General features: G+C 47.7%; 1 protein-coding gene across 1 annotated transcript in view; it reads right to left on the bottom strand.

Moving 5' to 3' along the window:
* LOC308297277 (inactive phospholipase D5-like) overlaps positions 1-21,900 on the bottom strand; it is a gene marked incomplete at both ends in the record, with an annotated part of 114,741 nt that overhangs the window by 22,970 nt on the left and 69,871 nt on the right. The window contains one exon of the mRNA XM_080740690.1: positions 9,044-9,180. Within this exon, the coding sequence (XP_080596816.1) occupies positions 9,044-9,180 (137 nt within the window). The remainder of the gene's footprint in view (positions 1-9,043; positions 9,181-21,900) is intronic.

The following is a 21,900-nucleotide window of genomic DNA, read 5'->3' as shown; positions in this document are numbered from 1 at the left end:
GGTTATAGAATGTGACTGCTCAGTAATACAGAATTCCCAGAGTTTAATTCCCGCTTACTAGGGTGCCTGAAAATGCTGAGGAATAGTGAAAACATAATGGCTGACAGCTTAAATGCTCACTACATTTTATATCTGGACTGCCATCGATTCATGCCATCTGCACTGAGAGAGCGCAGAGGAGGAGCTGTGGGATTAAACGAGACAAGTGCTCAGTGAACTGTTGAACTCTGCAGTGTAGATGTATGCTCTCCTATACTATAGTGTAGGGGTTTTCAAAGTGGGTGGCGTGACGGCAGTCCAGGGGTGCCGCGAGATAATTTGATAATATTTGGACACTTGAAAAAATATTTAGTATCATTTTAAACTTGAAGTAAAAAGTTATTTTCAGTCTGTTCTAACCAAAATGGCTGTTATCTCAACGTTTTCCTCGCAACATAATCACTAAAATATCGTCACTGTCGGGCAGAAACCTCGTATGTCCAAGTTTCAAATGTGTACGTCTTTTGGTAAAGCAAAGCCCTACTTCATCATACAAGACTGTCGCACAAAACTATTGAAAACAGCAGATCTACAAGCACACAACGCCTCGCGATGCGAGGCGTTGTGTGCTTGTAGATCTGCTGTTTTCACTAGTTTAGTACATTTTATAGATGATAAATACAAAACGAACGGTTTTGGACATACAAGGTTTCCACCCGACAACGACGATATGCTATAAATATAAGGTGCTGGGAGTGAAAATTATATTGTAGGGGTGCCTCGGATTCAAAAAAATATTTATGGGGTGCCCTGAGACAAAAAAGTTTGGGAACCCCTGTCCTATAGTGTAGTCATGGCTGTGGCTGACTAAAGCCTGATGATTGAACACTAATTTACATTACAATGTAGTTGCTCGCCAACAATAATATAATTGATTTTTAAGCGAAAGATGCCATGCATTGTGTCATGTTTTGGCACGCAATACTGTCACGCGAGTGACGCGACGAAGTGTAAAATAGACTACTAGATAGAACGCAGAAACCTTCAGACACTGTATTCCTTCATGTCACTGTGAGCTGAATGTAAAAGCCTTCCTGTGAGAGGGAGTCAAGTTCAGAGATAGATCCTATAGTAATGTACTGCAGCCAAGATGCACAACCCCTTACCCTATGCACTATAAACAGTTTATATAGTATTTTTAGCAACAGCATTTCAGGTTGAGGTTTTTTAATCTGATAGATTTTATTTGGCAAAAAAAAAGAAAGGAAACGAGCACAGGTCTCCACCAGGCCACACAAATCGGCCTGTTATAGCGCCACCATGAGGCTGATTTGAGAAATGTGGGGCAGAGGTTCTGATTTGGCATCCAGGGAGTGTGTGTGCTCAGTTTGGCGGCGATCGGGCCAACGGCGCCGGAGATTAGCTGGTAACAACCAGGCCACACAAATCAGCCTGTTATAGCGCCACCATGAGGCTGATTTGAAAAATGTGGGGCAGAGGTTCTGAATTGGCATCCAGGGAGTGTGTGTGCTAATTTTGGCAGCGACCGGGCCAACGGCGCCGGAGATTAGCTGCTCACAAACTGCGAGGACGCACGCACGGACGGACGGACGGACGCACGCACGGACGGACGGACGGACGGACGGAGGGGAAAACATATTCTCCCTCAGCCTTCGGCTGGTGGAGACAATAAATATCAGAAGCAATAGAAAGTGGCTGCCTGCAAGGTAGACATTCAGTGGACAACAGAGCACTCCAGCACACACAACTAGGTAGCTTGGCTGGCCGATCAGTGGCAGATTACACCAAAATCATCTTCAGATGGATCACAGGGTCAGCCAAAGTGTAACGCCCATGGGACAGGAAGGGGTTGAATATATGTCACACACTCAAGGGCACAGTGGCAGCAGCGGCCCACCGTAGGTGATAATGTACTGGCAAACTAGAAGCCCTCCAGTTGCCAGCACACAGCTTGAATAGGTGTTGTTAAAGCTTAGTCAGTTTCTGGAGTCAAGCCATCAATCAAGCTGGTGGAATATAATGTTCCCTCTGATCAAGGCACAATTACAAATAAAACCTCTAGAAACCGCTATTAACGAAAACGAATCAGAGGGAATCACATGAGCCGCTGTGGCGTCCCCAGATGGGAATTAGCAGAAAGAAGAAGACAGACATAGGCCTATTTGAAGACTGGAGACTGAGAGTGTGTCCTCCTTTACTCTGAAAGACAACTACTAGTTAAACTACGGTATACTAGTTAAATGTAGGACAGCAAAACATAAACTGAACAATGAATGAAAAAAGAGCTCAAATGAACAACAGAGGAGGAGGAATAAGCTGAGGGGAGGGAATAAAAAAGACGTGAGGTAATCATTATTCCGTATAGCCCCCTATCCCCTTGGTAATGTATATTCGGCTGGGTGATGAATGGGGATTTAGAATAGTTTTGAACACTCAAGCAGGTCTGAGGTCTCGGGATTAAAAGCCAAAGAGAAACAAAGGAGATATTGTTTTCTGCTTGCAAGAGGTTCATCTATTACTGCAGTCTTTGGCGTCCACCTCCCCTCTCATTAACACTGCTGTGCATTCATCTGTATGGGTAGCAGCCACAGCAGACTTTGTGTAGCCTGTGTGTGTGTGTGTGTGTGTGTGTGTGTGTGTGTGTGTGTGTGTGTGTGTGTGTGCGTGCGTGCGTGCGTGCGTGCGTGCGTGCGTGCGTGCGTGCGTGCGTGCGTGCGTGCGTGCGTGCGTGCGTGCGTGCGTGCGTGCGTGCGTGAATGAACATGATGATTCATCTTCCTGTTTTGCTAGACTGATAATTTGTCGTTATTATCAACACTTTCATTTTCCTCATGATATACACACACACATGCACAACGCACTCACGCACGCACGCACGCACGCACACACGCACGCGCACACACACACACACACACACACACACACACACACACACACACACACACCCACACACACACACACACACACACACACACACACACACACGCAATATACTGTACTAGTGAGACGCCTCAGGGCCATCTGGCCAGTGATGTATATCGACCAGTTACCCATATATGGAGATCCATGTACTGTATATACCGGTACATCCCTTTTATGCCCATACATGGATATCCCTGTCTGAACCAGTCGCACAGATATATATGGGCTGTTTTCCTCCATATATGGGCATTCACATATGAAGCCTGTTAGATATGGGCTTAATATTGATGACATCAAGGATCACCATATATGGGCATAAAAGGGATTCTGTTTCCTTATGAAGTCCTGTTAGATATGGGCTTAATATTGATGACATCAGGTATCTCCATATATGGGCATAAAAGGGATTCTGTTAGAGTGGTTCCTATGACATCACAACATACAATATCTTATATGCCCATACATGGACATCCCTATCTGAACCAGCCACACATGTATGGGCCATGTCTTGGCCATCTGGCCAGTGATATATATCGATGTCATCAGGGATCTTCATATATGGGCATAAAAGGGATTCTGGGGAATACCCATGTATGGACTTTTACATAGGTGATGTCACCTGTAATATCACCTGTGATGTCACAGTGATGTGTCAGGGAATCAACCCATAGACTGTAAAAATGTGTACACACACAGAGACAAGCTGTGACATTTGTCATGGTAAACTGCAACCTTCGGTCGCAATAAAGCTGAGAACGCTAGCTGCTTTGCACCACGTTTTCGACACACACGTCATTGCTACAGTTATTTATTGAGCTGACCAAATTATTGCGCCGCAAAGCAACATGTTGAACAGCAGCTCTCTCTCTCTCCCTCTCTCTCCCAGAATGCATCTATAGATCATCTACTACACCCCCTGAGAATAAGGTCTTTTAGAATGCCAATGGCAGGCAAACACACCCCTTGTAATATACTGAATACATAAACGTGAAATACTGCACAAATAGCAATATATAAAAGTCACTGCAGTGTATTATGTTAATATGATGATCAGCAACATTTATTTGCATGTGATAAAGGCCTACAATAATACTTTCAGCTACAGTATATGGATCATGTTCAGCATACAGTGTGGCAGAGGCTAGGCAGCATCTGACATTTGATATCAATTATCTCAGGGTAAAGGGTGGTGGTGGGGTTGATATTTCAGTGGCTTATGCTGCTTTTTGCTCTGTGTATGGCTTATTTTGAAGAAAAATACAGAGTATTACGCTGTTTCACATACTGTAGGAAATAAAATACTGAACCCATAAAGAGCACAATGGTGTATATTTACAATATGTACATGACCTAGGAGCTGCAGTAAATACTAGAAGCTAGTGCTCCTTGGAGTGCAGATCTCCACCTGGCTGGGTTGCCTACCCAGGGTTGTGTCAGGCATGGGATGCAGCCTTCATCCCAGCAGGGGTGGGCAACTTTGATGATGGAGAGGGCCACTACATTTTCACACTCACTCCAGAGGGCCACAATGCATATACCGTACATATCAAAAATAGCCGATCTACAAGCTCAAAACGCGTCGCAGTGCAACGCGTTTTGAGCTTGTAGATCGTCTATTTTTGAAGTGGAATCCTGAAAAGTAACTTTTTTTATTTATTTAATTTGTTCATTTCAAATGCATTTATATGTTCTTATGTTAACTTTATGAACTGAAATTCAAATACATTGGACATGAAAAATACAATAACATTTAAATACTAGTCATTAAGCTACTAATATAGACTGAAGTAATTAAAGCCGGTCATTTTTTTCCATGTTTGCAATTGTAACAGCTGAAATCAATAATATATCAGTACTCCAATATCAACCTGCGCGCCGCATTAAGTGAAGGTGGGGGCCGCATGTATGGCATAGAGTATCAAAACAAAATCCAACCAAAATTAAAAACAACATTTCTGACCTGCAGTTCAAGAGTTACTGGGAATGCTGATTGGTCCAGCAGTGTCCGAGATGGACGAACGGACGGACAGACGGACACACAGACGGGGCGAAAACATAACCTCCGACCCCCGGCCTTTTGGCCTGACTGGGATAATACATCCACAGGTGGTGACATGGGTGGTGTAGAAGACAATGACCTCACAGAGACTACAGATTATGGGTACATTCAGCGCTTGGCCTATTTGATTCCTACCACAGCACAGTGTTGATAAATATGAACTCCCTTCTAAGCCATCTGACACCAGGCTATTAAGACATGTACAGCAACCATCCATTAGACTAGAATTTAGACTTTTATCAGATGAGATGTGTTTTATTAACTCCAGACATGGAAACCAGTATCATACACGTGCTGCCACAAAATAAAGCAAGCCTAAGAGCCAATATGAAACCTGAAAATCAATTAAAAGGGTGTGTCGTGATATTCTATTCTATTCAAAGTAATCACTTTAGATTAAGGTCACCCACAGATGGTAAAAAACGAAATATCTTTGAAGGATGTGGTCGGAGCTTCTTAAATTAACTTTTGGCTTGAATTCTAAACATCCTGTGTCACTATAGTGAGCCAGGATTCTCAGGAAGTCAGCAAAAATCACTCTCCCCATGTGTCATCATAGGGCCTGGATGGCAAACAGCCCAACAGGAGGCCTGCACTCTTTGTTATCACCAGCTCCAGATGATTCATATCTCTCTGGAGGAGGAAAATTATTAAAAGGGCAATCTGCATTACAAAAACACTAACTGCCTGTGACATTTCAACATCACAAAATCCCAAACAATCAAAGCAGGCTGGCTAAAGGGCACTGGCGGAGCAGCTGAGTGAGTACCATGCCGTACAAAGGCAGGGTAGTTTATCAATCTACTGTAACCTGCGGACTCAGTGAAAACGCAGTTGGATTTCATGTTCACCCAAGGATCATTTTTCAAAGTCTGCACGCTCTTGATTTGATAAATGACCATGCCTCAATAAAGCTGCACGAGCAATTCCCTCTTCATGTTACAAAATAAAAATGAAAGAATTTGAAAATACATGCGCAAGCAGCACTTCCTAAACTTCATATTGATTTCAGCCATGGTCTGTCTGCATATCACACTTTCCTCAATCTTGTGTTTTTCACATTCCATCCCCAAACCTACCTTCTTTCCCCCATCGCCTCTTCCTTCCTGCTTCTTTTGAGCGGTGGTAAACCGCTCCTAAGAGTGGCTGTGCGTGTGTCTGTAGCCACTTTTCCACAGCGTATTGCCATAGCAATGTGTTTTCCTCAGCGTTTTGCCATAGCAATATGTGTGTGTGCGTAGCCATATTACATCATATTACAAAATCCTAGACCTATCTGTAGCCACTTTTCCACAGCGTTTTGCCATAGCAATGTGTTTTCCTCAGCGTTTTGCCATAGCAATGTGTGTGTGTGTGTGTGTGTGTGTGTGTGTGTGTGTGTGTGTGTGTGTGTGTGTGTGTGTGTGTGTGTGTGTGTGTGTGTAGCCATATTACATCACCAATTACATCCTAGACTTATATCCTAGTCTTTTTCCTCAGCGTTTTGCCATAGCAATGTGTTTTCCTCAGCATTTTGCCATAGCAATGTGCGTGTGTGTAGCCTGTATTACATCACCAATTACCAATTGAAGACGTTATGCAAGCACGACCACCGCTCACTTCACATTGTGTGTGATTTTCTTCTTTTGTTCTGCACCACCCAAGCATCCCTCGCTGCCAGACTTCTCAATCGCTCCCTCTCTCACCCATACGAAGCCTTTGGGGTCCTTCACAGAGCAGGTCAGAAATCAATTCCAACTTTACAGTTTGGAATTACATTTCACAGCCTTCAGGATGAGAGGGATGTCAGACAGATGGCTCTGCCAGGGCTGTTAAGCAGCTGATTTGGTGAGAGACTCACAGAGACAGATAGAGAGAGACAGACACAGACAGAGAGAGAGAATGAGAGAGAAAAACCCAGGACTCCAGCCTGAGTGGTAAATTGAATGAGGGGTTTGCAGTAGGGAGAGGTGTAGAGCACAGAGCAGACCTCCAGTGTCAACTCAACCAGAACTCACTTCTGTGGTGTTGTGTTGAAACGTCTTGTCTGAGCTAGGTTCTTACTGTTTAGGCATTTAGCAGAGACTTATCGAGAGCATGTTACAAATGAGGACAGTCAGAGTAAGTGGCATGCACATTTGTCAAACAACAATTCTTCAAATGCAGAATGATCTTGAGGAATGCGGCTAATTAATCTAAATTAATTCATCCATGTTTTAGGGAACATTCAGAATCAATAATTAAATTTAATTGGGCAGCAAAGAGCCGGTGCAGAGCTAAAGTTCCTTCCGACCACCGTGGAATTAAACTATGTTTCAATTCCTCTAGTCGTGCTTCTCAAAGTGGAGTCCGGGGGTCCCCAGAAAACAATGTTAATATAATTGTGAACCTCTTCACTGTCAATTGATAAAGAACCGGCTGGCATCTTCATGTTTATCAGAAAAGATGTCTTTGGTTGTCTTTGTCTAAACATTTCCCAGAACAAACTGTAGGTGTTGCCAGTGACAATGACAGTTGTCAGTGTAGAAACATGAGAGGAATAGGCAACAACTACATTGGGAAGGAACAAACACAAAGACTAAACAGGTGATTTAATAACAATCTTAAACATTACTTCCTAGCAATGCAGGGTAATTGGCCAGGCATTGTTAGCAGCGTGAGGTATTGCTAATATTGCAAATTTTCCAAATCAAAAAGCAACAGTCCTCCTGTGACAACACGGTTTCCATGGTGATTATAGCTAAATATGACTAGACTGTCTAGACGTCTAATCTATATCAGTCCCAACGAGGCCATCCTGATGCACAATGATGGGCTGGTGAAATAAACAAACTCACATTAAGGCTTTCAGCATGCACCGATCACAGGATGTTTTGGAAAGAGAGGTGATAGGAGCAGGTGGGTGTCCGTCAAGGGTGTTCACTTCAGTGACCTATACTGTAGGACTGAGCCCTGTCAGAGCCTTCTACTCCTCTCCTACACCATGTCCACTTGTATTTTGTTCCACAACAACACTTGCCGTTATTGTATGTCATCATTTTATCATTTTATCATTGGTGTGCGTTCTATCTAGTCAACATTAATCTCCAAGTATAGGGGAAGAGGAAAGCAATATGTTTATTGGTTAGATATGGCTATAGAGTCAGTCTAACTCATGGGTGTAGATTCCTATAGACATGTTACTATAGTGTCACGTCACTACCTCTTTTTTAGGCGTACCATTTTGCCAGTATGACTAAACAACTAAACACCATTTACAGTATGTATGTACATAATTTAGCCTATATATACAGTATGAAGAGGTTCGGGCTGCAATGCGTCTCTCATATCTAGGGTATCAGGCGATATGCTGCCCTGAGTGCCCTCACACCTATGTTGCACAGCCAATCCGACCGGTATGTCTGGGTCTGGGTAACAAAACAAAACCAAAAGCCTGGGTACCGAGGCTAGAGTCATAGTGACTGGGGCCTTGCCAGAGTACCTGTTGTACCTGTCTGTCTGCCGGGCACTCTGACAAAAGCCCCCAACACAGATCGGCAGTGTGACGAAGGTGTGAGGGCAACTAGAGGTTCGTTGCTCGAAGCTCTCGTTGGTCAAACTATTGTCCGCAGAATATTTCTGACACACCCACATCAGGACAGGAGGGAGATTTCATTGTGCCTGCATGAAACTCTGCAATTTTTCTTGACACGTTGTAAGCTTGTACACCCGAAACCGTCGTCGACTAACTAAATCAGGCTTAAAGTGGTCGCTATGGCCTGAGTCACAGGGTCCAGGCACCTAGGCTGGTAATCCGGCTTGACAGCGTGTCACGGGATTGAGTCCCGGTCCCGTACTTTATACCTAGCAATAAAGGCAGAAAAAGAAATATCTAATCTTTGGTCTGAACTAGGCTGAAATGCCCCACTAGTAGCCTCCAAGATGCCATGCTGTTCCATACATCCAACTGGATCAAAGTGCTTTGACCCGACGAACGTTCAACATTTAATTGCAATCCTATCTCTGGCGGGGCTAAAAGATGAGAGGCTGCAGGGGAACAAGGGGGCGTGTGAAGGTGAAGGTGTTGGTGGTTCTGCAGCTCACCTGCAGGACTTGCTACAATTCTCCTCTGTGATGCCGTCCTCATCCTCGCCCCAGAGGTCCACGGCCGAGAAGATGAGCGCCATCAGAACGGCAAAGCAGCACACCAAGGCGAAGATCACAATGCACTTCTGCTGAGACTGCAAGGAGAGAGGGAGGGAGGCAAAAACAGCATTGATTTTCAGGGTTTATTTTCTACTCACCTACGCCACAAACAGAACAAGGCCAAAGGGCCCCAACCTTAACTCCTAGTGCCCCAGCTGCTGACGTTTGATTTAATGCACAGCTCAGCACATACCGGTATGTGATAGAGAGGAGAAAAGTACAATAGCTGGGGAATTCTAGCAAAGCATGAACCGGCCTTGCTATCATATGGCCTCATTATGTTTTCAAGCTGTCATTAAAGGACAAGATGGCAAGAGAGGAGGGTCAGGCGATGCAGTAGTGAGGATTGGAGATGGAATAGGACAATAGGAGGATGATAGGAGGAAGGGAGAGAGCTAGAAAGGAAGCGAGGGACGAGGCTGCATGGGAGGAGCATGAACGCAAAATACAGAGAGAAAGTGATTACGATGAAGAGAAGGAGAAAGTGATTGTATGTCTCATTTGTTTCAGAGAACATGTTCTGGTTTGCATTGCCATCCATGACAGAATATGTCTAGTCTCTCTCTCTCTCTCTCTCTCTCTCTCTCTCTCTCTCTCTCTCTCTCTCTCTCTCTCTCTCTCTATCTTTGAGAGCACACCCAAAAGCAACAGGGAAATCACTAAAATCCATATTTTTAGCCTGTCTTAATTTTAGTCAACATGACACATTTGGGTCAAGTCCAGATGGTCCCATATCAGACAGGACGTGAGGGTCACCCCGATCCAGATGGACAGTCAGTATGTGAAGGAGATGACCTCACAGCTGTTCCACAACCAACAACTCAGCTTAAAACATCTGTACGAGATACGAGTATGTCGCCCCCACACAACCTGTTCATGGGTGTTCATGGGTCGATGTTCACTTATGAAAAATTATGCATTTCAAATGTGAAATATTTGTTTATCCACAACTTTCCAACATCCCATCGTGCATTGCGCAGAAGTTGCACGGAGCTTCCGGCGCCGCAGCCGAGTGTGATCTACAAGCTCAACGGCTGCATCTGCGACGCGACGTGAGCTTTTATGTCTGCTGTTAAGCGGAAGTGTGGTGCAAAAAATTCTCCAGTAAATTCCTGCGGGAAGAGGTGGATAGTTATGGAGTACACTTTGTCTTAAGTCTTTATGTAGTCTATAGTTTACAACACAACATTTGGCCATGGTTTGAGTGTATATCGGGAAGCAATTACAGGACACAAACTAGTGTCATGGGCTCATCTCACAAACAACCCCTCTGGGTGCAAAAACAGCTTCTGTTGAGTCTCTGTGAAATACAGACATGATACATTATTGATGAGTGAGAAATTGCTGCTGTGTCCTACTGCTATCATTTCCTTGGGGACCATTGGACCTTGGAAGGACTCGGTTCCACAAACAACTGCCTTCTAAACACCAGTGCTGTGGGGTTAATATCGGCCTCAACTAAACTGGAAAATGGAACAATGGAAGCCTACAGTATGCCCTGAGCTCCTGTCAAGTTCAGTTCAGTGTCCATATAACAACTGATGCCCTCAGTACAGCATGAAACTAAGCTCATTTCCAACGTTGACACAATAGACCAACATAACCACATGGTACACTGTAACACATACAGTAATACTGTACATGCGTATGCCATTTGAGCATTATTCATTACCATCACTAAAGCACATTTTAAGAAAGTGTAAGAGGCTGGGTAAGACCTGATAAGATCATTCTGAACCCTGACAAACCCCCCCATTTCTCTAGGACAGGCAGGGATTCCTGGCTGTATGAGAGATACGTATGTGTGAGCGCTTTTAAATGGAAGATACACACCCATAATAGGTCAGATCAGGTCTTTATTTTCATGCTACTGTAAATCAAACGCATGTTCACTGTGTGTGTGACCTCCAGCATATACGGTACAAGCACAGCTGTGCCTCAGCGGGTGCAAGCTGACCCATCCTCATCCTCCATGACTTTGTATCGGTGTGCAAGAAGGGGATGTTAGCCGGGGTCATTTACATGCTCACCATCCGTCTCTGGCACTTCTCTGATGCACAGCATGGTTTTCTTTTCACTCAGCTGACTATGACCCTCAAATGATGTCTCTTTTCCAGAATTTACCCATAATTGTGCTGGAGAGGTGGTGAGCCAGGCATCGTTAACCGAGTTCTGGATGTACTCTCATCTTTATCACATTTAGCGGTGAAATTGTATTTTATACATCAGCATGGAGCCATGAGTCACTGCCTGGTTTAAAAATATCCACTTTCACTTCATGTGGGTTATTATTATACAGTGTGACACATTTTGAGCTTGTAGATCTGCTATTTTTGAATTGGAATCCTGAAAATTTGCTTTTTTATTTCATTTCAAACGCATTTATATGTTATTATAAATGTTATGAACTTAAAAACAAATACATTGGACAATGGACATAAAAAAGACTAGTACAAGTCATTAAGCTACTAGTATAAACTGAAGTAATTAAAGCGGGTCATATTTGCATGTTTAGAATTGTAACAGCTGAAATCAATAATATTAACTTGCGGGCCACATTAAGTGAAGGTGGGGGCCGCATGTGGCCCCCGGGCCGCCAGTTGCCCATGTATGGTCTAAGACTGTATGTTGTATACTACTGTTTTTGTGAAGTAGAATTGACCTACTGTACCTACTGTGTATGCTCAATGAACGTTCCCAGCAGACAAGAAAGACACAAGGCTCCTGCATATGCATTTGAGTGCAAGTGCGTGGTACGGTATGTGTGTAGGCCTATATTTTACAGTCTATGGTGTAGGCCTATGTGTACACAGAAAGTCAGGGACTATATGTGGAGAGGTCACACTCAACGTGTGTACCAGGGCGTGTTAGTGGACACCATACTGTAGCATGGAATCGATAGACCTTCAATTACACAAACCCTTCTATCGGACAGAGAACTGCTCAGTGCTCTCTGTAGGCCTATATTAATGGAGTTCAGCCACAATGTAATCACTCAACTTAAAATTAAATAGATTCATTCTAAATACATACCATTATTAACCACAAAGCTACAGTATTGTACATGCAGTTTTAACGGCTTATTACGACCCTTGAGGGAGATTGTGTGAGGAAGGGAACAGATAACCAGTGAGTTTAATTCAACGTGTTTATTCCGCTTACTGCAGACAGTAGACTTATGACAGAAAGTAGACTTATGAGCACAGGTCTCCGTCAGGCCAAGTAGTAGAAGTCTACGCCAATCAGGATGAAAAATTAAAAATCATGATGAAGGTCATGATGACATGACTATAGTCGATAATAATGTGTCCCGACTTGTGTGATGTTTGGACAAAATCTGTAGGAGCAATAGTCAAATCGGACTGCTGGTGGCGCTATAATAAAGTAAAATGTGAAAAGGGTGGCATTTCTTCCTCGGCCTAGTGGGAATGTGCTTGTAAAGGTTCACGGCAATCACATGCTGTGTTAATGATTTGAGGCAATGCACCTACAGTAGCATCTGTCTAAATAACACACTATCTGAGTTACATTTTAACCTTTGCATAAGTCTGCAAGGCTATCAATTACACACATTTGACATACCTGCTATACATTCTGATTGTTACATGCAACACTTGTGTTTAGAAGGCAGTTGTTTGTGGAACCGAGTCCTTCCAAGGTCCAAGGTCTAACGGTCCCCAGGGAAAAGCTCTGGAATGCACCCCCCCCCTAGCTAGCACACAACCACACCTCACTACTATAATTCAGCCAATTCCTTGTGTTACAAGGGATTAAATCAGACCCAGTGTGTTCTGGTAATTAATCTTTTGAGGTCGCTGATGGCATAGCTGTCTCGCTGAAGAATGAGCACCAATGGAAAACTTCATATATTGGTATTCCCCCTTATGTAATCTTCTAGGACGAAAAGTACATTGAGCACTACAACTCTGACCTTGTAGTAAAGTCCTATGAGGGTTGAAAGTTTTGTACTTCGTAGTTGCTTTTAATGGAGTTATAGGAGATTAAGATTTTGAGTTGATTTGTTTTTTTCCAAAAAGATTGATGGCAATGACAAAGCTATAATGTTAGGGGTGACTGTTCATTAAGTTATATCAAGAGTGTAAAATGAGAAATGCTCTACCAAAGGGACACATGGCCGTGAATCATACTTGATGGGGTTCAGACAGAGTCTGCTCAGTGGCTGTTTTAAAAATGTCCCCACAGAGCCTCTGTGAAGAGAACTGTGTGCACGGTGTGTGGCACGGTGCCAGTCTTTCTGTCACGCATGCAAAAACGCACAAATATGAACTCCATTTTTCACTCCCTCTCTCTGACTGTCACACACCCTCCCAATTATGCATATTCACACACACAAACACACATGCGCACACACGCACGCACGCACACACGCACGCACGCACACACACACACACACACACACACACACACACACACACACACACACACACACACACACACACACACACACACACACCTTCACTCTTTTTCTGTTCCTCTCATTTGCTGCACCCATTTCTCAGTTCCATCTATCCATCCCCTCATCTCTCTCACACTCACACACACGCACACACACACAAGGTGAAGGCTGGGCTAGCCAGGGCGGATGTTTATAAAGTTGGCACATTCTCCGGGCAGAGGCTCAGGAGGTAGAGTAAGCCGGAAGGTTCCCACCTGGCCGCGTGTTGAAGTGTCCTTGAGCAACACACTGAACCAGCTGCTCCCAATGAGCAATGGGCAGGGACATGCTGGGCCCCTGATTCAGCCCGGGAAAAAGAGTTGGAGAGGCCCTCATTGCGCGCTATAGAGGGAGATCTCTCTCTATAGTGCTGCTGCTACTCAAAGATTTGCCATTTCAGATCATGACAAGTGACAAGCCGTGTGTCAATTACATGAGTTATATTTTGTGGTTGTCGAGTGGAAACCTTGTATGTCCAAAACCGTTTGTTTTGTATTTATCATTTTAAAAATGATTTAAACTAGTGAAAACGTATAGGTTCCGAACGGAACCATGTTTATTTAATACCGGAGGACAAGGTCCCCCATTGGGATAACAGCGCCATCTGGCGCTGCAACAGAGTAAAACTCATAAGCTCCCGTACGAGAAATATCATTTGTCGGAAGGGCTGTCAATCACAAACGAGGGCACCGCCCCCGAGTGTATATAAGCCCTGCGGGCTATCATAACTTCCTCTAAAGCCGCACCTCTGCGCCCGCAACTAGCGAACCGAGGGGCTTTATTCTGGGGGACCTTGTCCTCCGGTATTAAATAAACATGGTTCCGTTCGGAACCTATACGTTTATTGTCATACCTCCAGACAAGGTCCCCCATTGGGACTCATACACTCCCCGAGAAGCCATGAACCGACAAGACTGTCGTTCACACCGACCACACCCGGAAGGAGGTCCCGTCAACCGACGTGACCCCTTTCAGGACTGATCCGACCCAGGCCCACAGGGCCTGGGCGTGTTTAGACAGAAAAGAGACCCTGACAGACCGAGGCCTGCCATATGCACTAAGGGCAGACACAGGTCCGCCTTATAATACTACAGTAATATAAGGGAAAAGACTCAGGGTCCCCCCCCAGGTATCCTAGAGACAGTAGCAAGCTGTACCAGGAAGGGGAGAGAGCCGCCCCACTACATAGTAGGCGGGGCAGCAGCACCTAGAACCGTATGCGCCATAGCAGAAGGCGCAACGTCCAGGTGACAGTAGGTCGCAAAGGTGGACGGCGAAGACCAATTCGCCGCCGCACAAATCTCCTCAATGGAGACACCTTTGGACAAAACCCTAGAGGTAGACACACCCCTAGTACTGTGGGCCTTAAGTGCTTCCGGCACTTCAGACCCAGCCCGGGTGTAAGCCAACCTAACAGCATCCACAATCCATCTCGACAGAGTGGGTTTGGACACCGCTTTTCGCTGACGGGCATTCATGACCACGAAAAGCTGAGAAGTAGACCTGCTGACCACCGTCTTGTCACAGTAGGCCTTCAGGCCCTAACTGGACAAAGACAATGAAGACGCCTATCCTCCTCCGATGCAAACGGAGGAGGATGGAAAGCCGTCAAAACAACAGGTTCCTTCGGGACCACTCGGTTCTTAGGAATAAAACTCAATTGAGGTTTAAGAAGAACCATGGAGTCATTATTGAGAAACCTCATACAATCAGGGCTCACAGAGAGCGCATGAAGGTCGCTCACACGCTTAGCCGTAGACAAGGCAAGCAAAAGAGCTGTCTTGAAACTTAAATGTTTCAAAGAGGTCCTCCCAATCGGTTCAAAGGGTGCCTTGCAAAGGCCCTCAAGAACCACTTGTAGATCCCAAGCAGGGAACAAAAAACCAGTCACAGGTCTTAAACGGTCGACACCGTGTATGAACTTGACCACCTCAGGGAATTTAGAAAGGCCCATGCCTGACACCCCCAGGTGACAGGCATCAAAAGCCGCTAAATAACCCCTAAGCGTAGAGAACGCCAGACCAAGGTCCAGGCGGTCCCGCAAGAAAACTAACGCCTTCTGGGCTGGAGCCAAGTGAGCCACCACAGGTGGCTCCTGTAGCTCACACCAGTCCAAGAAAACATTCCACCTTCCATCATATACCACCCTAGTGGAGGGGGCTTTAGCACTCTGAAAAGTAGCTACAACCGCCATTGAGAAGCCTGCGGCTAGCAGGTTCTCCCTCTCACAGGCCAAAACCACAGGTCTAGGGCCTGGGGGTCGGGATGGAAGATATCGTCCCCCGCCTGGCGCAGCAGGTCCCTATGCAAGGGGAGCTGCCAGGGGGACCGGTAGAGCAGTGGGGTGATCAGAGACCTCCACACTCCCCTGGACGGTGCCACGAGAAGAACCTCCAGGTTGGAACTCCTGATCCTCTCCAGTGTGGGAAGGATCAGTTCCAGCGGTTGGAAGGCATAGAGACGGCCTTCCGGCCACTCGTGTGCGAACGCATCCACCCCCAGAGGCGAAGGTCCCCTCACTGAGAAGTAGAGGGGGCACTTCGCGTTCTCCTGGGAAGCAAAGAGATCGAACCGAGGTTGACCGAACCTGGAGAAGATCTGTCTCACCACCGCATGGTGGAGAGACCAATCCTCGTAGCGAGGCTCCCCCCTGGACAACAGATCGGCGCCGCCGTTCTGAAGGCCTGGAACATGGGAGGCTCTAAAGGACCTCAGGCGCGGTACGCACCAGAGAGTCATCTCGCGTGCCAGCTGATCCAGCGTGCGCGAGGAGAGGCCGCCTTGCTTTGTTTGAGAAAGTACAAGGCTGCCATGTCGTCCGTCCTGACCAGGACATGACAACCCCGGAGAAACGGTTCGAAATACTTGAGAGCCAAGTAGATCGCCATTAACTCCAGATAACTGAAGTGGTACTCCAACGTGGCCGGGGTCCACAGACCCCTGGCTGAGCGCCCCTCGTGGGTGGCGTCCCAGCCCGAGCGGCTGGCGTCTGTGGTGATCACCTTGCGTGACACCACCACGCCTATGGAGACTCCACTCATTAACAACGCCTGGTCCCGCCATGGGACCAGCGCGTCCATGCAGGCCTGGCTGACCACCACTTCCCTGCACCCTTGCAGGGGAGGAATCCTGAGCGTCAGTGTCCACCGCCAGAACGGTCTCATATGAAACCTGCCCAGGCGAAGAAGTTGCACCGCTGAAGCCATCAGCCCTGCCAACTTCATACACTCCTTGTAACTGACCACTTGGTCCAATTTGAAAGGAGCGAAGACACGTCAGGGACCTGTCCACCCCCTCCAGAGAGAGGCGGGTAGACATCGTGGTCGAATCCAGAGGGACCCCAAGAAGGAGATCTGCTGGGAAGGCGTCAACATACTTTTGCCAAAAAGACGTTGAAAACCCAAGGCCTTCAGGTGGGCCAACACCAAGTTGGTGTGATATCCCTAATCCAGAAGGGATGCAGCCCCCCCCCCCCTTTTTTCCCGAACCAGGAAAAATTCGAGTCCAGAAACCAAGCTGGTTCAGGTCTCGTAAGAGCTCTACTACAGCACCATTGCATAGTACCGAGCTTATTTCCTCACTCAGAGCCCCTGCTTACAAGCGCGAGCTCGAGTGTAATTACCCCAGCTGGAAGCGGGGGTGGTTCAAGAAATGCAATCTAAGGCCACGTGTTACTGACGTAACACCCATTGCTCGGATTGCACAGTCTCCAATGTTTATCAGAATACCATCAAGGGTATTAAATAAACAAGGGTTCCGTTCGGAACCTAACCGTTTCACACAACGTGCTAACGTGCTGTGAAACGAGGGAGAAACCGTTAGGTTGCACGGGGGAGAAGGAACGTTGGGGATTAGCACTTCCGTATCCGGGAAGCTCCCCTCCTTATCCGGTGACGGCCGCGCCAACGGACGTGACGTCAACATGTTGAACGGTGGTGGAAAGAGAAACAGAAAGAGCATTCTGCGAAATACGGTTCGTTACGTAAAAACATTTACCCCAGCACGGGGAAGAACGTGTAAACGTTTAAACCAGATCTGAGGCCTTTAATAGTTCCTTGCAGGGAAAATTAGGCCAACTCATAATCCCACACACCGATAGTGAAACACTTCCTGTCCTGCACTAGAATCGACACTACAGTGCCGTTTAGTGTAGGCAGAGGAAAAATGCACATAGGAGAAACCGCACCACTGTGAACCGCAGTTAACATGGGTGGGAACCTCAGCATGTCTGCAACCCATTCTGATTGTAACCTGTCTGCATGACTGCAAGACTGGGAAATCTGTTATCGTGAGTGAGTAGAAAGCCCTGCATGGGCTTCATTACACTGAGCGGTTGCAAGCGATAAGAGGTTGTCCGTGCAAGTGTAGGAGTGAGCAGGCCACGCTCGCTCAAAACACTTTTTTTTTTTTTTTTGTTTTTTTTTTTAAGACTTGGGGACAAGGGAGGCAGTAACCATTTTCATTATCCCTGCATGGAATAAGGAAAATAAATACTAGCGCCTGGGGGAAGGAGGTCCCTGTGTAGTCAGGGACCCCTGTACCCACAGTCCAAGGTCATTTACGCCACAGGTTCTGTGGGAGGAGTCCGGCTCGGCGTCCCTGAAGAGTGTTAAGATGCTGTACATAACACTCCATACTCCTGTTCTGAACTGAACTCGGCACGACAGTGCCGCTCAGTGGAGACAGAGGAGAATAGCACAGAAGAGAAGCTTTGTTATTGTGACTAATAGCAAAACAGTGGAGCCCATTGCAAACCAGGGAAAATCTTTTAATTGTCACCAGTCTGCAGGACTGGGACAATAAGTAATCCATTGAGTGAATAAAGAACCCTGCATGGGTCTCTATACACTGACTGGCTGTAAGCAGAGAGGAGGGTCCTTTGTGCTAGGGACTGAGAGGTAGGTAAACAAAAGTTTTGTTTCGACTACCATACTCTTACTGATGACATGGGAAAAAGCTACTGGGCAACAGAGATTTTCATTCTTCCCTGCGTGGGACAGAACTCAAACGTCTGCATTCGGGGGGAGGAGGACCGTGTGCCGTCACGGAACCCAGACCCCGTGGAGGGCTAGGCCCTCAACCCTATGTCATCTAACACACCCACTTCCCACAAGCCTTGTGGGGAGAGCTGTGTTCAGTGCGCTTGGGCGCAAGTAAGTGGTCTCCTTGAGCCCCACCATGTGGAAAAAACCACAGTCCGGGTGCCGCAGACCCAGGCCCCCTTCCACTGGCACAGTGGAGGGGAGAGCGGGATGTACTGGGGCGCCGCCGACCCATTCCACTCCTTCTGCATGGAGGAGGGGAGAGAGGGGGTAGAGGCGGAGGTGGGCGGAAGGATGCAGGGTCCTCGTGGAACCGAGGACTTGCAAGACTCACTTGTAGGAGGAATACTGGGAGAAGAGCCTTCAACCCAATTCCATCCCTCCTCATCCTCATTCTCAATTTCATCCCCGCTTTTAACAGCGTTGTTCGGAGGCGTGCCACCAGAACATAAGCGTGCCAGGAAGATCCGGGCTCAGCCAGCATGGCCGAGAACGAAAAATCCAAGGGGAAGGAGGAGGAAGTCGCCGTTAGTGACCCCCAGCGTGGGGGCAGCCAGGCGGACCAGTAGGTTCTCTCCCCTGAATAAAACGGTGCCAGCCGTACCAGGGAGAGAGGGCGGGAACCGGCGTCGCCGCTCGCCGCCCCCGGCGTGGGAGCGGCCAGGCGGGGTCCCTCAAGTTGCAGACGCCAGCCGTAGGGCACCAGCGGCGCGCTGGAACCGCCGGGCCGGAAGGCGCGGAGTCACCGGCGGAAAGAGCGTTTCCGTTTCCGGTACGCTTATTTCCGTATCCGGTGGGGGACGAACACGTGACCTCCGGGCCGGAAGGCGCGGAGTCACCGGCGGAAAGAGCGTTTCCGTTTCCGGTACGCTTATTTCCGTATCCGGTGGGCGACGAACCGGAGCCGCCGCTAGCCACCCCCGGCGTGGGAGCGGCCGGGCGGACTAGCAGGCTCTCCTCCCTGGAACGGCGGAGCCGAACCGGCGGGAGAGAGGGCGAGGGCCGGCGTGTGGTCCCGAAGTTGCAGAACGCCAGCCGTAGGGCCCCAGCGGCGCGCTGGAGCCCCCGATAGGCGTAGTGGCTGCAGGTTGCAGCCCGGGGCGGGAAGCAGCGCTGTGGCGTACAGCGCCGCGAGCCCCGGAGGCAGAAACAACGTGGCGTCGTGGCTGCAGGCGGGAAAAAACCACGCCGCTAGCCGCCCCCGGCGTGGGAGCGGCCGGGCGGGCTAGCAGGTTCTCCTCCCTGGGACGGCGGCCAGCCGAACCGGCGGGAGAGAGGGCGAGAACCAGCAAGTAGTCCCGTGACGTTGCAGCCGTCCGCCGTAGGGCACCAGCGGCGCGCTGGAGCCCCCTATAGGCGTAGTGGCTGCAGGCTGCGGCCCGGGGCGAGAAGCAGCGCTGTGGCGTACAGCGCCGCGAGCCCCGGAGGCAGCAGAGTCCGGTGGAGGGAAAAACCAGGCAGGCCACCAGGCTAGTGGAGGCTAAGTGAAGGAAGCACAAACAGCGGGCATCGCTGCGTGCCCACAAAACCTGCCAGGAGAGGCCCGTAGCCCTGGTCGGCGAGACCAGGGCGGCGGGGACAACACGAGAACCACCGGACAAACATTGGAAAGTCCTAGCCAGCTAGAAGTAAAGAAAATAGCGACACCCAGCTAGGGCGCGCTAGCAATCAGTGCCCTGGTGAGGGCCTTCTAGCATGAGGCTATCAAACAAAGGAACGAGCAAGCAAGGCACTTGCTAACACTCGAAAGACTCACCACATGAAGCAGCCTGCGGGATCATCGAAGGAAATTCCGAGGGTGGGTGTCCTCACCAGCGATAAGTCTCCAGCATCGAGCACACTTCCAGGGGAACAAGGATAGCAGCATGCTAGCCGAGGGCCGTGGAACATCGATAGCTTGAAGCTAGGCTAAGCTACAAGAGGCTATCGGACAATAACAAGCTCAGAGAAGAAGCTGGAAACTTACAGCGAGAAAACAGGTGAGAACGCCGAACCTGTTGGAACTGAAGAATAAAGACGTACAGGAGATATTCTATAAAGGCCAGTGGCCGACTTCCTAGCCGTCGCTTAGGCTAAACTTTACAGAAAATTATACTTATCTGGCTGAGTTCGCGATACTCTAGTTGCAGGCAAGCAGAGGTGCGGAAGAGGAAGTTATGATAGCCCGCAGGGCTTATATACACTCGGGGGCGGTGCCCTCGTTTGTGATTGACAGCCCTTCCGACAAATGATATTTCTCGTACGGGAGCTTATGAGTTTTACTCTGTTGCAGCGCCAGATGGCGCTGTTATCCCAATGGGGGACCTTGTCTGGAGGTATGACAATAAACAGCCGATCTACAAGCACACAACGCCTCGCACCAATGCCACTGCTTGTAGATCTGTTGTTTTCACTACTTTTGTGCGACGGCCTTGTATGATGAAGCAGGGCTTTGCTTTGCGAAAAAATGTACAAATTTGAAACTTGGAGATACGAGGTTTCTACCCGACAGTGACGATTTACTTTGTTGGCCGCCCAGCCCCCAAAATGGAACGAAGGCCGACATTTTATTGAATTTTTTTTCCTAGGCCAGGAATGAACGGGCCGTTCGGGAGTTGTCCCGCTTTTCCCAATGGCCAGCAAGTCCCTGGCAATGGGCATTGGATGAGGGAGGGCGTCGCCCTTACTGCTTGGATGGTTGCCTCCATCATCTGTGTGTGAATGTGTACCGCATAAGACGTACTGTGTAATGCAGGGGTCTTCAACGCTTTCAGGCCAAGGACCCCTTAGTTGAGAGAGAGAGATGAAGCACAAGCTTTTCATAGATTCCATATAGTAACTCTGAGGACCCCTTAGGGGTCCCGGACCCCGTGTTGAAGACCCCTGGTGTAATGGTTTTCTGCCAGTGCGCTGTGTGTCAATGGATGAATGTGAAGTAGCCTACTTTGTAAAACACATTTGAGTTGTCGGAAAGAAAGTTAAATTCAGTCCATTCATTACCATCCATTTATCTGTCAGCTAGATGGAAACCTGTTAACCTCTTAACAGGTGTGGGCCCGCCGGCGGGCCCGCCGGCCGTTTGTTGACAAACAATCAGGTTTAGACAAGCCTCTGTGTTACTTGCATTGCCAAGCTGTATACCATTTTAAAGCTAAGATTCTTGTGATTCCGAATCCGCAAACCATTTGATTATAGCGCCGAAACTCACGCCGCTAACAACGCAGAAGTCCGACATAAACAAACAAACAAATATTCATAAATCTGCTGCTACTCACGTT

Source organism: Nannobrachium achirus (genome assembly GCF_963921795.1).
Source record: "Nannobrachium achirus genome assembly, chromosome: 13".
In the NCBI taxonomy this organism is placed as follows: Eukaryota; Metazoa; Chordata; class Actinopteri; order Myctophiformes; family Myctophidae; genus Nannobrachium; species Nannobrachium achirus.
The sequence above is the reverse complement of the archived record's forward strand: the minus strand, read 5'-3'. Positions and strand labels throughout refer to the sequence as shown.